Genomic DNA, 14746 nt, shown 5'->3' with positions numbered 1-14746 from the left:
TGAAAAAATAATGATAATCTATAAATTATCAAGGGTTCATGAGGTAGAGGGGAGCTGGGAGGGAGGGGAAAAATGAGGAGCTGATACCAAGGGCTCAAGCAGAAAGCAAATGTTTTGAGAATGATGATGGCAACAAATGTACAAATGTGCTTGACACAACGGATGGATCGGTGGATTGTGATAAGAATTGTATGAGCCCCCAATAAAATGATTTAAAATAATAAACGAATATTAAGCACACAAAAAAAGTAATAGGCTCAGAAATCCACAAGAGCAGTTCCACCCTGTTCTGTAGGTTTGCTTTGAGTTGAAGTTTGACTTGATGGCATTGAGAGTTAGAGTCACTCCAAGGGAGAAAATGGAGGCAGTCTGCTTCTGTAAAGATCATTGCCTTAGAAATCCTAGAGTATTTCTCTGTTCAATAGGGTCGCTATGAGTAGGAATCAACTTGATGGCAGTGGGATTTTATTTGTTTGTTTTAATGAAGAGTCCTATTAATGCAATGGTTAAAGCTTTAGTAACCAAAAGGTCTATGGTTCAACTCAACAGTCACCACCTACTCCATGGAAGAGAGATGAGGTAGTGTCTTATATAAATCTTTATAACTGTAAAATCCTTGTTATGGACAGTTAGTTCTACTCTGTCCTGCAGGGCCTCTATTAGTTGGAACCCACTCCAGGCCAGTGGATTTGGTTTTAAGTTATAAGTTTAATTACTAGAGTGATTCTGTGTCTTGCAGCTCTTTCTGTTAAACTGCAGCTCTGTTGGTGTGATAGTAAGGAACAGTTAATTATGTTCTGATTAAACTTAGTCTAGACCCAGTGGCCCGTGTCTCTGGGCGGTCACCTTCACCAGTGTTTTCCCAATGTATATTCTCGTCTCTGATCTCAACTCTCTTCTCTGACTTAATTCCCAATTTATAGAAGCCTTGACCCTGTTGACTTTTCCCCCAGTTACATAAGACAAGGAGCCCTGGTGGCATAGTGAACCCAAGGTCAGCAGTTCAGACCACCAGAGAAATTTGAGGCTTCTATTACCATTACAGTCTCAGGAACCTGCAAGGATTCTATAGTGTTTTATAGGGTCACTGTGAATCAGAATCATCACAGTTTTTTTGTTTTTGAGTTAGATGAAGCAAGAAGATTAGAGAGGGCTAGAGTAAGAGTAGCAGCTCCTCAGTGGTGAAACTAGTCAAATGCCCAGCTAGATGGTTTGTACCCACCCAGAGGTACCTGGAAAGAAAGGCCTGAAAATCTGGATCCAAAATCCTTAATAAAGTCTATGGGATGAAGTTCTGCTTGGCTAGGAGTTGGATGAATTGCCCTTCCACCTATTTACTGAGTCTAGGCTTAGGCAACATATTTTCCCGTGGAGCATAGGCGTTTGTTATGGAGGTAGCTCTCGGCAATTTCACAATGTGATTACTCTTCCCCCTCCCCTGATCTGGAGGGAATCTTTCTTAGATCTTTACTATAAGAACGCAGAGGTGAAGCCCATGGAAGTTGCTTCCTAAGACTGTTGTCCCTAAGAGTGTATCACTCTCCTGCTAGTCCATACTCAGCTTTCAGAAATTCATGAACATTGCAATTTAAGTATTCTACTAGTTGGAATTGTCTTGATGTCAGTGAGTTTTATGTGAGATTAGTTTATGGCTCCAACAGTTTCTATTCCAGGTAAGCAGATCTCGGCTGTCTCTCTGGATATTCCTGACTTTCGATTTCCTAACAGTTTTCTCTTGTAACCTTAGTTCTCTGATGGGTCTAAGAAAAGTCATTTTTTTCAGTGTACCCAGCTTTTTTGCTGTGGGGATGGGAGTGATGTCTTCTAAGCTTTTTTCTTGTGGAAGTGGTATCTTAAAGTTTCCTATTTTTCAGTTAGGGAAACTATTTGATCTCATCTTAGAGGAAAAATGGTAATTTAGAATCCTGAGGCTATTTGCTCTTGTAAAAATCAAAAGTTTCCAAAGCTAGGCATAATAGTTCTGTTAGGTTCCTGGAGTAGTTTGTACCTTGGTTCTTTGCTTTGCATGCTGAAAGAATTCATGCCAAAGCACGTTTTGTAATCCAAGTGAGTTTTTATGAAGGACCGGACAAGTTCCAGGTTTTACAGTGTCAAAGGGGTAAGTGTTATTTCTGGAAAGTGTGCCACACTGTGCAGAAGCCGCGCTGGGGTTCACAACTGGATATGAAGAACCACATGGAAAAGATCACCCACAGTGCAAAACTGGGGAATCCCAGTGACCAAGAAGTCAAGAGACCAAGAGAACAAGTGAGCTGGAACCTAAGAGCCTAAGTGCATGTGGTCCCTCAGTAGGCCTGGAGTGGACAATGAGGGGGCATGCTTGGGGTGCTGTGATGCCCCTGCGCCCCTGCCCTCTGACCTGCCAGAGGACCAAAGGAGAGAAATTGGCTTTCCTGCCAACAGCGTTTAACACCTCTGGTTGGGCAGGCGTGGTTGAGGTATTGGCTGACCTCATTGGCTGAGAGTAGGTCCACTTATGTGAGTGTGCCCAAGAAAATGGTTTTACCGGGGCCTAGGGGTCCTACTCTGTGCATGCTCAGTTTGGGGTCTTCCTATAGGTTTCCAATTAGTGCCTTATTTCTTTCCAACCTCCTCTATGGGGGCATTGCAGACATGGGAGGCACAAAGCCCCTGTCCTTAAATCTAGCTACCTAACAGTTCTATGCTATGAGTCAGAATCAACTCTATGACAAATGTTTTGTTTTGCAGTACCCAGATGTATTATTTTAAACAACACTTTGTTTCAATTTATGGCATGGGGAAAGGGTCAGTGGTTAGTAGAATTATTTAGAGGTGTATGCTAGATGTTTCTGGGATCTGGTACTTCAAACATTCTATATCCATATTGATAAAATTCTAGTTAACCATATATCAGAAATGTTGGGTTTTAGTGAGTTGCCCTGTTGTCCTCCCCTTCACTGATAAACTCAATCTCATCAGGGAAAAAATGTTTTCAGATAACCTTGAAATCAAAATGCGATTTGTAAATTCTCAAAATTAAGGTCCTTTCAAAACTCATTCAGCATTCTGTGTGAGTGATCCAACCAAAAAAAGTTATTGCTAAAATGGTAAAATATGAGAGATGGAAGGGATTTTAAAGGTCTTTACAGCTGGGGAACCTGAAGCCCACAGAGAATTACAATAATTAACCAAGGATACACAACTATGAGTTATGAAGCTAGGATTAGAGTCTAGGTCTTCTCACTGCTGGAAATCATCTGATCACAAAGATCTTCTTCCCATTGCTTTTAATAAATCACCTTCCTCTCAGTGCATGCCTCCTACTGCTCACCAGAAGTGAGTTGGAATCAGTGGCCCTGCATTTTTGAGTTTTGTCTATATATCCCAGTGGTTGGCTTCCAGAGCAGTTTCCAGAAGTGGGAGTTACCACCCCCTGGGGGAAACTGAAATGTTAGGAGGAAGGTGCAAAACACTGAAACTTTATCCTGAATTGAAAAAAAATTAATTGGCAGAGGGGCGCTGCTTTTTTTTTTTTTTTTTTTTAGGGGTCAGTAGGCTCAATAAGTTTGGGAACTCAAGCTCCAGAATATAGATTTGCTCTTTTCATTGTCTTATCTCTACTATTCTAGCCATATTATTTTATTTTAAAAGTCACTTGTGTAATATATAAATATATCCTCACTATTAAAGATTCAAACAGTACACTTGCATCTAAAATGTGAACCCTTCCAGATTTCCCACCTCAGAGACAACAAAAAATAATTCAGTAGGATCTGTTCTTTTTATAAGGAGGGACACATTTTTTTTTAAAGCATATTGCACTTACTGTTTTGTGGCTGGTTTTTGTTTGTATATTATGTCAGGTATATTTTCTCATTTATGTACACATCAGTCTACTTCATTCTTTGCACAGTTCCCCTATTGATGGTCTCTTGGATTGTTCCCATGTTTTGCTTCTACCATTAGTACTGTAACAAGTAACACACATACATTGGTGTGCACTGATGCAAGTATTTCTTTAAGAGCAAGTCTTAGATGTACTTTTGTCACTCCTTTTCTTGTTCATGACATCACATTATTTTCATGAATCTGAAAGGAATCTCCTAATTGGTATTTCCTCTCTTGAAGACCCAGTCCCTCCACTAAGAATAATTGGTCATTTCTTGCTCCCACCTTCCTTTTGGCTGTTAAGAGTGGAAACTAACATAAACGAAGGGCAGGAGAATTGGAGAATTGCTGCTGTTTATACAATAATTACAAGTTATTAAATAGGATGGGCCTTGCCCAAAGAGTACACTGTGGTACATAATATTCGTGTGAAGGTCAGTGCCTCCCTACTCATTATATTCTCTACTCATTTTGTCAGTCCCAGAAATGTAAGATCTTTCAGAGACAAGATGCAGAGTGAGACCTGTAATTAATAGATTTATTGAGGGAGGTGAGGTTTGTAGGGAACAGGACATCAAAGGAAATGAGGTGAAAGTGTTTTAGGATAGGCAGATAAAGAAAGGTTTGAGCCATCCCTTTATCTAAAGCCAGAAAATTAGCTAACTTAGAAGGTATAGAGACCATGAGAGCCGCTATTACATAAAGGAAGAGAAAATTAGGTTTAATACAGACCCACTAACAAACTACAACAGAGTCTGGCGAGGAAAGAGTTAAAAGGCTCTGGTGCCACAGCTGCAGCTTCTGACTTGAAGCCCACAAAGAAAGGAAGGGGGCTGGGGGCTTGGGGCATTTCAGGCAGCCAGCAAAGGTGCCTCCAGGCGCCAGCCTCAGGGAGCTGGTGTCATTTAATTGGGTGGGAAGATGGGCGGAGTAAGCTTTGTAAACAGAGGCTCTGTCTGCTGCTGTCCTTAGTAACTCTGCCACTGGACCCTAGAGATACCCTCTCAGCAACTTTGTCAAATCTGGTGCATTTACTTCCAGTTCCACTTGAGTTCTGTAGCACTGTAGCCAAATGCAGGAACCCTGTTGTTGTAGTGGTTAAGTGGTGCGCTGCAATCTACAAGGTCAGTGATTCAAAACCACCAGCTGCTCCAAGGGAAAAAGATGAGGCTTTCTGTGCCTACAAAGATTTACAGTCTCAGAAACCTATAGGGGCAGTTGTACCCTGTCCTATAGGGTCACCATGGCAGTGAATTTGGCTTGGTTTGGTAGCCAAATGGGACCCTCTAAGACAGCGATCCTCAACCTGTGGGTCGTGAGCTCTTTGGGATTCAATCGGGATTCATAACAGTAGCAAAATGACAGTTATGAAGTAGCAACGGAAATCATTTTATTGTTGGGGGGTCACCATAACATGAGGAAATGTATTAAAGGGTCACGGCATTAGGAAGGTTGAGAACCACTGCTCTAAGATACCAAGCCAAAATCTCTATTCTGTTTTTCTTAAATCTGGAAATTAGCACCCTGACTCCACTGGCAATGGAAGTGCGTTAATGAGGAACTCACAGATCACAACAGATACTGGGAGTGGGAGGCATCAAAGAGGTACACCCCAAATACCTATGGCCTTGTTCAAGAAAAACAACCCAGCTGAAAACAAGGAATTAAAAGGCAATGCTAAAATAGAGGTTCATGCTTGGACTACTAACTGCAAGGTTGGCAGTCCAAATCATAAACAAGATGAGGGGATGTGCTCATGTAAAGATTTATATTTTAAAGAAACCCTATTTAAGTTCCTAATGAAACGGAATCAACCCGTGGCACTGGGTTTGATGTTTGGGGTTATCTCTACAGCTTTTCCTGCCCCGTTCTGTCATGCCTCACTGTTTTATATACTTCTCCTAACTCAAACTTAGTTTCACAGTTCAGTTACCTACACCCCTCACTACCCTTTGATTGTTGAGCTCTCAGCAGTTAGGTTAGTTAGTTTCATTGTCTGTCAAGTTTTAACCTGATGTGAGCAGGCCAAGCCCTAAATGAAATGAATGCAGATGGGATATTCAGAATACTTAATAACACACACTAGCCAATCAGATCGGATTTCAGACACAGCCCTGGAACCATGCCCTGTTAATTCTAATTGCGGGATCATGAGAAAGCCCAGGCTGTTGTAGGGGAGGGGAAAGAAAGAAGGCCCTCATGGAGGAATGGTTCTCTACAGCTCCAAGAGTATTTTCAACATTCAACAACCAATATGCCTATACTAGGTCCCTGGGTGACAAAATGGTTTGTGTTCGACTACTGCCCTAAAGTTTGGCAGCTTAAACCCCATTCAGTGGTATCATAGAAGAAAGGCTTTAACTATCTACTTCTATAAAGATTACAACACAGAAATATCTATAGTTCTGCTCTATAACACCTGGGGTTGCCGTGAATTGGAACCAAGTCTGTGGCAGGTGTGCATGCATGGGTGGGTGCCTGCGCTATGAGTCAGAATCAGCTTGATAACATTTAGTTTACTAGGGAGCAGGGATAGTTCAGTGGTAGAACTCTTGCCTTCCAGAAAATGCAGGTTCAATTCCTCACTGCACTTCTGTCAATAGAAGCTTATCTGTTGCTTTGATGCTCAGCAGGTTTCAGCAGAGCTTCCAGACTAAGAACAGCAGACAAAGAACAAAGTCCTAGCAATCTTATTCTGAAAATCAGACATTGAAAGCCCTGTGGTTCATAGGCTTAACTTGTTATTTAATAATTTGTAGTGAGCAATTTTGAGGAGCCCTAGTGGCATAGTGGGTTACACTTTGGGCTTTTAACCACAAGATCAATAGTTCAAAACCACCAGCTGCTCCGGTGGAAGAAAGACAAGGCTTTCTATCTACACTTGTAAAGAGTTACAGTCTCAGAAACCCACAGGGGGCAGTTCTACTGTACCCTAACAGGTCTCTATGAGTCAGAATTTACTCTGTGGCAATGAATTTGGTTTTTGAGTGAACAACTTCATATTTTTCACATCAAAGATTTTTGCTTCTATGTATTGCTGCAGCTGCCTCTGCCTCAATCCTACTTTCCTCTAGAATCAAAGCTTCTTTTCAATATTACCATCCCTGATAGGGGCAGAGTATCCCATAAACAAGGTAAGCATAATCCTACTTGTGTTTACTTACTAGCCTGTAGTGAACAATATCACGAGTTTATGATTACCTTGATAATTGTGTACTCTGTCCCTGCCCAAGCCAAAACTCACTGCCACAGAGTCAATTACGACTTACCTTATTAGACAGAGTAGATCTGTCTATGGGTTTCTGAGACTATAAATCTTTATGGTAATAGAAAACCTCATCTTTCTCCTGTGGAGCGGCTAGTGGTTTTGAACTACTGATTTTGCTGTTAGCACACCAATGTGTAACCCACCAGGGTACCTCTTTTCTAATTTATAATCCTTATTCCTATCAAGTATTATAAATCTAAAAAGAGGTTTTGATTCTGAAGGAAGGAGCTATGGCTGGAAGGGAGGAAGAAGCCAGTCTTACCTAGAAGCAGAATTTTTTGTGTGAAAAATTAGGATATTTCTCACCACAGATTAGTGAGTAAGCGTAAGTAAGCCTGTGCTTACCTTGCTTGTTGGGTAATCTGGCCACTGGCTGTACTAATATGTACTATAAATACCAAAAAAATAAATAAAACCAAACTTCCATAGAGTCAATTCCAATTATAACGACTTTATGTAGGGTTTCAAAGTCTGTAAACCTTTATGGGAGTAGAAAACTTCAACATTCTCCTTGGAGCAGCTGGTGGGTTTGAACCTTTGACCTTGAGGTTAATAGCCAAAAGCCTACCCCTACTAAATCAAAGTCCTAAAGGGCAAACTGAGGTAGTATATTAAGTATAACACGGTCCAGTGGTCCTGCCAAGAGTTTAGATAGGTCACTCCATTTGCTCTTATCCAGTGGCTCGGTGTTAAGTGGGAAGGCAAAATAGGAGTAAAATAGAAAGTTGGTAGGTAGAAAGGTCTTGTTAGATCTCTCTGGGGACAGATGTACCTCGGTCCTTGGCTCCATGTGAGTAAGAATTCACGCCAAAACCTGGTTTGTGATCCAAGTGAGTTTTATGAGCATTAGAAGTTTCAGGTTTACAAAGGCACCCATAGGGCTCTTCCCGAAAGTACAGCTTGCCTGGGAGCTGCTCGCAGTCTCCCAAAAGTGTCCCGCTCCACTCCGGGCCTTTTCAAGGATTCCGCAGGGAGGCATGGTGGACGACCCCTGGTCGACCCCATTGGCTGAATTGAATTCACCTGGCCTGGGTGGGCCAATCCAGGTGCAGCGCTCACTCACAAGTACCTGGCGAGAAACCTGCACCTCTGCGCATGTGCAGTGTGCCACTCCTTTGTTTCCGTAGCTTAGCCCTCTGGGCATGCGTTAATGGACGTCCCAGCCCTATGTTACCCTACCTAACAGTCTTAACCATGCTAACTAATTTAATGTACTCTCAAACACATAAGTGAAATGGAATGTGAAAGGAATCACAACTTGTTGGAACATCTGAAAATTAATGAACCAATACAAAAAGATAAGGGATACAGGTACAAGAGTAAAAAGTTTCATAGAATAGGCTTTTAGTATTTGCTGTTGAATGAAAATAAAACTCAAAGGATCACTGTGTTAGTTTGGGTAGACTAGAAAAACAAATTCATAGATACGCATGTGTATAAGAGCAGTTGGATATTGAGAATACATCTCAACTCAGTCCAGATCAAGTCCTTAAGTCCGATATTAGCCCATATGTTTGATACCCTCCTCAGACTCATGAAACACGTGCAATGACCCTGAATACAGGAAGATCACAGGCCAGTGGGTGGGAAGTCTTTTGGATCCAGTAGCATTGTAAGTATCTCAACGCTGATAGGGGTCTCCATGTGGCTTCTTCAGCCGCAGGGCTCTAGCATAGCTCCATGTGTCTTGTCTGCAGGAATGTCTCACAGGGAGTGAGCATGTATCCCACCTCCAGTGAGCTATTTATCTGCTTTGCACCTCCAAATGAGGTCATCAAGCTGCGACCTGATTGACAGCCTAAATTCCACCCCTTCACTGTTAAGTCTCAAATTGACAACAGATTATGTAACTTCCGCAATCGCAGAATGAATATCTTTTGATATATGCTAGGCATGGTGCTAACATTTTTGGTTTGGTATGGCTTCAGCCTTGTAAAGTATATATGTTTAAAATATGACTGTTTTCAACTCTTAGAAAGCAAACTAGTAATAACCCTGCCCTATTTCTTTTAGTCTTTTTTTAAAATGCCATTTCTTTAGGCATTGTCAATAAGGTAACCCTCACCGACAACTGTGACATTAGTAAAGCAGTACTTCATTGTCAATGCATGAAGTTTCTTTTTTCCCCCCCTTGAAATTTTGATTGTGCTTAACTATTTCACTTAATTAGTCACTATTTAGCCAGTGTGGCTATGCCCTCCCCATTCCTAATTTCTAATGGCTTATTGGTTAGTGATTAAAATTTCTAATGGCTTATTCGTTAGTGGTTTTCCAGAGTTTTACACACTAGAAATTTAACTCTTTTTTAAAAAGAAATTTAACTCTTATAGAATTTTTTGAAAAGGACTTATGTTTTGTTACATTGTTTACACTTTATTAGTTGGTTTTGAGTGGGTAAAATAATCAAGAAAAGAAGCCAGCTGGATATGGAATATGACTAATAGCTTTTTGTCATCAAGATAGATGCAGATCACTTGGTCAAAGAGTGCAATTAAATCCTTCTCATTGATGAAACTTCATTAGCAGTGTCACTATAACCATTATTATTATACTTTTGTTTTATTTTTCCGTTCTAAAAATTATGACGGATATTTTAAAATTACTGATTCACACAAGTAACCAGTGCCCATTAGACTATCTTTCTTTAATTAAAAAAATGATCTTCATACTCTGATAGTTTGGAAAACCCTGCTCAAGGAGCCAATAACATTTTAGTCATCATGACTAGATGAGTATTTCAGAAACATTAGCTTCTTCGCTTCAAATATCACTTATGTTACTGTTTTAATCATGGCATGTCTTTAAAAATTAAGTTTTCCTTTATTGCCACAATAATTTCAACTGACCTATTTACCTAGCAGTCTGTATAATGCCAGAGATTGTAAATTTGACAGACAAAAAGATTGGCGGGGGGTGGGGGGGGTGGGGGTGTAAGAAATATGTACCATATCAAATTCTGAATACCAGTGCTTTAAGTTTTAACTTAAGTTGTAATTAGATCTCATTTTAGCACTAGATGAATTAGTACTGCATTATTGCTATAAGCCCTCTACTTCTGAAAGGGAGTGCCTTAACATAAATAAAGCCCCTCCTCTAGAAGCACTGATAAGACCTTTGAGAAATATGAACTTTTCTGATGAATTATTAACATGGTGCCATGTAAGCCAATCTGTATATCACGGTATATCAGAAAACTATACATTTTTCAGTACCGAAAAAGATAGGATCTTTGCTAAATACTGTATCTGATGAGATGTAAAATAACCTAATAATAGAAATTTTCTTAAATGATTTTAGTAAATTATTAAGTGGTCTTGACATAAGGTAAAATCTTATTTAATGAAGAATGAATTTGAAGGGGGCTTATGAGGTTGGGAATCTGTACACTCTACACACTTCCCTAAATGTTAGTCATTTAAGACAATCATACTTGGGCCACAAAATAGTTATTGCTTTTTGCAACATTGTTGCTCATTGCTACTCAGTACTATTAGTTGCCACTTCATTTTAAGTCTCCTCAATAATGATAGATCTAACACCAAGAGAGTAAAATATTATAATAATTATGGATTATAAGCATACAGTATTCATGAAATGTCCCACATTTCATAGATTTTGGTTATTTTATAATTTCAGGACACACTGGGCCTTTACGAATTTATGAGAGAAATCACAGCATTTCAAAGCCCTTCATGTAGGGTCTGATTATTGGAGCCCACAGTGGCTATCCTGGGGAATCACTTAACATATTGGGAGGTGATGATTTTGTTCTTTACCATACTGGCCTTGTTAACCAATTAATACCTGCTTAAAATAACATTTGGAGTAGAGTGGGGGAAAGGAAAGCCTTAAACTTAGCAGTGAATTTATTTTTACAGCTCAAGTAGCTACTTTCACCCAAGTTGCATTAGTGAGTATCAGATTTTATGTTGTCTTTTGGGTAGGGCACCGTGACAAAAATCAACTTTTTTTTTTTACTCCAAAGTTACTGTGTGGTAGGAAAGAACTGTCATAGTATCCCAAGTTCACATGCAGTCCCATTTTCATGTTTTCCCTTTTCATTATTAGCTACATATGGAGAGAAAGACAGAAAACATACTAGGGTTTAAAAAACAGTTATGAAGTGAACACTTAGGTAAATCCCACCAGATCAAGACAAATGACCACCCATCTTCAACATCACAGCTGTGCACCTCCCAGATCACAACTTTCTGTGGATAGCTGCTATCGTTGTCATTTGGGGGGTACTTTTCTGTGAGGTAATCACTTCCATTCATAGCCTAAACCAACCTAATTCAGGTTTGCCTGTTTTTGAATGTATATGGTGAATTCTTATGTGTTTGGCTTCTTTCGTTCAGCATTTTTGTTTGTGAGATACCTGTTCTTGCTGTCCAGCACATTTTAAAAACTCCTTTTTGTTGTTGTTAAAATATTTATTTGCCTCTTTCCCCTTGTAACTTAAGATCTCTACCTATATAAAAGGCTGTGGAATCTTTCTACCTTGCCTTCTTGGGCTTTCTACTAAATAGGTCTGAAGGAAGTCTGGACCCCAGTTTGGTGTTTGTTTCTGAGACTACATCTTTAAGGCTTTTGTGCTCAGTTAAAAATCGTTCTTGCTCTCAGGCTAGTCCAAGGGTCTAGTCACGTGGTTTCAATAGTGACATCACATTCTACTGCCGGGAAAACACTGGTGGTTCTGTAGGTGGCATTTGTTCCTGTGAAAGGCAGAGACGGCAGCAAGTGCCCTTCTAAAGCAATTCACACCAGGTCTCCTGTAAATGCCCTTCAACCTAAATGACCAACCAGGAACTGCCTAGGTTATTTCTTCCCTGAAGCAGAAAAAAAGAATCCCCTGTTTGAAGGTAAGCAGACTTTAGCTGGACCCAGGCGGAAAGCATGGCCCCAGGGAAAGGGGGATCTGGATCATCACAAGTAGCATGCTGTAAGATTCTAATCACTGCCTGCCCTTGGAGAGCTGCCTGACAATTGCTGTTTAGAAAGAACTGTGGACTAACTACAAAGAAGGATGATGCAGTGCTCATGTTACCTAGTAATAGAATTCTTTTTTTCTTGTTAGGAATCTGTTTCAGAGCTAGGGGACTCAGTTGATAATATTGTGTAACATTTGATACCTATCTGATGCTTTTAAACATCCGTTGCACCAAGTTTTTGTTTTTTTTGCCTCTCCCCTATCCCACCCAAAAGATAAATCTTAAGTCAGAACTAATTTACCTGATACATTGATCTGCTTTTTATAGTAAATTCCTGGTAGTGTGGTGCCTATGTTCATGTCAGCATTTGAGTTGAAAATGGAAACTGTTCTTTTTCTCCTCCCATACTTCAGTCCTCTTTGTGCCTTCCTTTCCTAGCTGCCTTTTCCCCTCCCAGTTCTCAGCAACGCACCAGCATTAACCTTTAACAGCATGACACTGACCTGATAAGAAATGCATGCGGGGTTGGTGATTCAGCAGCTAACCATTTTACAGCCAGGTACGCTTGAAGATACGGAAAGGACTTTGGCTTGGAGTTTTAAGATTAACTTATTCGTCTCCTCTCCATACCCCACTCCCACTCCCAGTATGATTTAGATTCTGCAGAACTTTTCCTTTCAAATTTGTATGTTACTGTGCTGACTTGGGTATTCAGAAAACTTACACTTTGTAAGTCAGGTACACTGTGGGGTAATAACTCAAACATTCCCGATGAGATTGTCAAAGTGGTCTGTTACGAGTGGAGAGTTGAAGATGGAGTTGCAGATGGGAAGGAGGGAGGGTCAGTCTTGGCCTTTGGCTTTGTCTTTCTCAGAAGAGGAATTCATTGCCAAACAGTCTGGATGAAGCTTTGCCCTGCCAAGGTTGGTGCTGCAAATGTCAGCTTTGGCTGGTTTGAATTAAATGATGGCATTACACTGCATTTTCCCCTAGTGTGTATTTGCATAAATTCCTCAAGACATTTTGTATTTGATAGCAAAATATTGCTCCATCAGGCACCGTTGCAGAATTATTTGGAGCAGGTTTGTTAAGCAATACTAACCTTGTGTGCATGCAACTTCTGAGTTCAATTATATCCCCTGGTCCTCATCATTCATCAAACACATTTGCTTTAGCAGCTATTTCTGAGTCTTAGATATGTGCTTGACTCTTTGGAGAAGGTAATGATGAATCAGACACAGGGCTTGCTTTCAAAGAATGTATAGTCCAGAAAGGAAGCTAAGGATTATACTTATAAAAATAAAAGTACTAAAAGTGACATGGATAAAGCCCTAAGATGGTTGGAATAATGGAATAGTACTTCCAGTTGAAAGACCACTGAGGCATGAGAGAATTTACGCAAGCCCAGTGTAGATCAGAGATCGATCAAAAGCTTACACTTATTGAAGTCCCCTTACTCTTGAGGAGGTAGGCATACTTTCTTTGGAGTCCCCAATCAGGTTAAATTTGCCTCATAGGATTGAATTACTGCTTTATGAATGTAAAATGGTTCCTGATGTAATGTCTGCAAAAACCTCTGGACCTTTGTTTCTCTTCCATAAGAGAAACTAAAACATCTTTAGTTTTCCAGACTCCTGTCTTTCATTTTGCACAGCAACTCCTGTCACTTCTCTTTTCACTTTCAATCTCATCTGCCCCTTGCTAGTTGCACTGCCTTAAGACACTGATCATTTTGTGCCTAGACCACATAAAACTATTATAAAGTGATGGATGTTCCTACCAGCATACCCTGAGTGTACGTACTCATCTGATAGTTGAAGGGCTCACCTTTCAGTGCTTAGAAGTATTAAGAACATTACTTAGCTTAGGCAGTGGTTCTCAACCTTCCTAATGCTGTGACCCTTTAATACAGTTCCTCATATTGTGGTGACCCCCCCCAACCATGAAATTATTTTCGTTGCTGCTTCATAACTGTAATTTTATAAATCAGGCGACCCCTGTTTAAACCACCGAAGGGTTTTTAAACCACCGAAGGGGTCACGACCCACACGTTGAGAACTACTGGCTTAGAGTGTATGAAGTACTAACATATGTTTCTTATTCAAAACAGAGGACAGATCATACAATGGTGCAGGAATAGGTTCGGGAAATAGGATGATGGACTTCTTAGAAGAGCCAATCCCAGGTGTGGGAACATATGATGATTTCAATACAATCGACTGGGTGAGAGAAAAGTCCCGTGACCGGGATAGGCATCGAGAGGTAAGATTAAAAATGATACATGAGAAAATGTTAGGAAACACCAGTCGATGATACATGTTTTTTCATATTCTTTTCTTCCTTCAGGCCTGGATGCAGCTGATTCGGGGTTTTATTGGTCATACAGGATTTAATTTTAAATTTATTTTTAAAGCATTTTGTGTATGAGTTTTATTATAAGATTTCTGTATATGATTTCATAATGATTTATTTTCTTTTAGGACAGACTAGAATTGATCCTTATTGAGTAGTTGAAAAAGGATACTTACCCCTGAAATGAGTGCAAATGCCTGTGTACATATGTGAAAATTTGGTAGGGATTCAAATAGTAAAAATATTTCATAATATTGTTGATAATAGATTAATATAATTATATAATTTATTATAAAATTAGTGTATACTATAAATGAATATTATT

General features: G+C 39.9%; 1 protein-coding gene across 1 annotated transcript in view; it reads left to right on the top strand.

Annotated features, from left to right (window-relative positions):
• The window catches only part of CLCN5 (chloride voltage-gated channel 5), a 195716-nt gene that overhangs the window by 138298 nt on the left and 42672 nt on the right, over positions 1-14746 (top strand). The window contains exon 4 of the mRNA XM_045288271.1: positions 14180-14331. Coding sequence (XP_045144206.1) covers positions 14180-14331 — 152 coding nt within the window. The remainder of the gene's footprint in view (positions 1-14179; positions 14332-14746) is intronic.

The sequence above is a fragment of the Echinops telfairi genome, unplaced genomic scaffold (assembly GCF_000313985.2).
Source record: "Echinops telfairi isolate 266 unplaced genomic scaffold, ASM31398v2 ScPeMD7_19;HRSCAF=73, whole genome shotgun sequence".
In the NCBI taxonomy this organism is placed as follows: Eukaryota; Metazoa; Chordata; class Mammalia; order Afrosoricida; family Tenrecidae; genus Echinops; species Echinops telfairi.
Note: the sequence above shows the minus strand (reverse complement) of the source record. Positions and strands in the feature narration are given on the sequence as shown.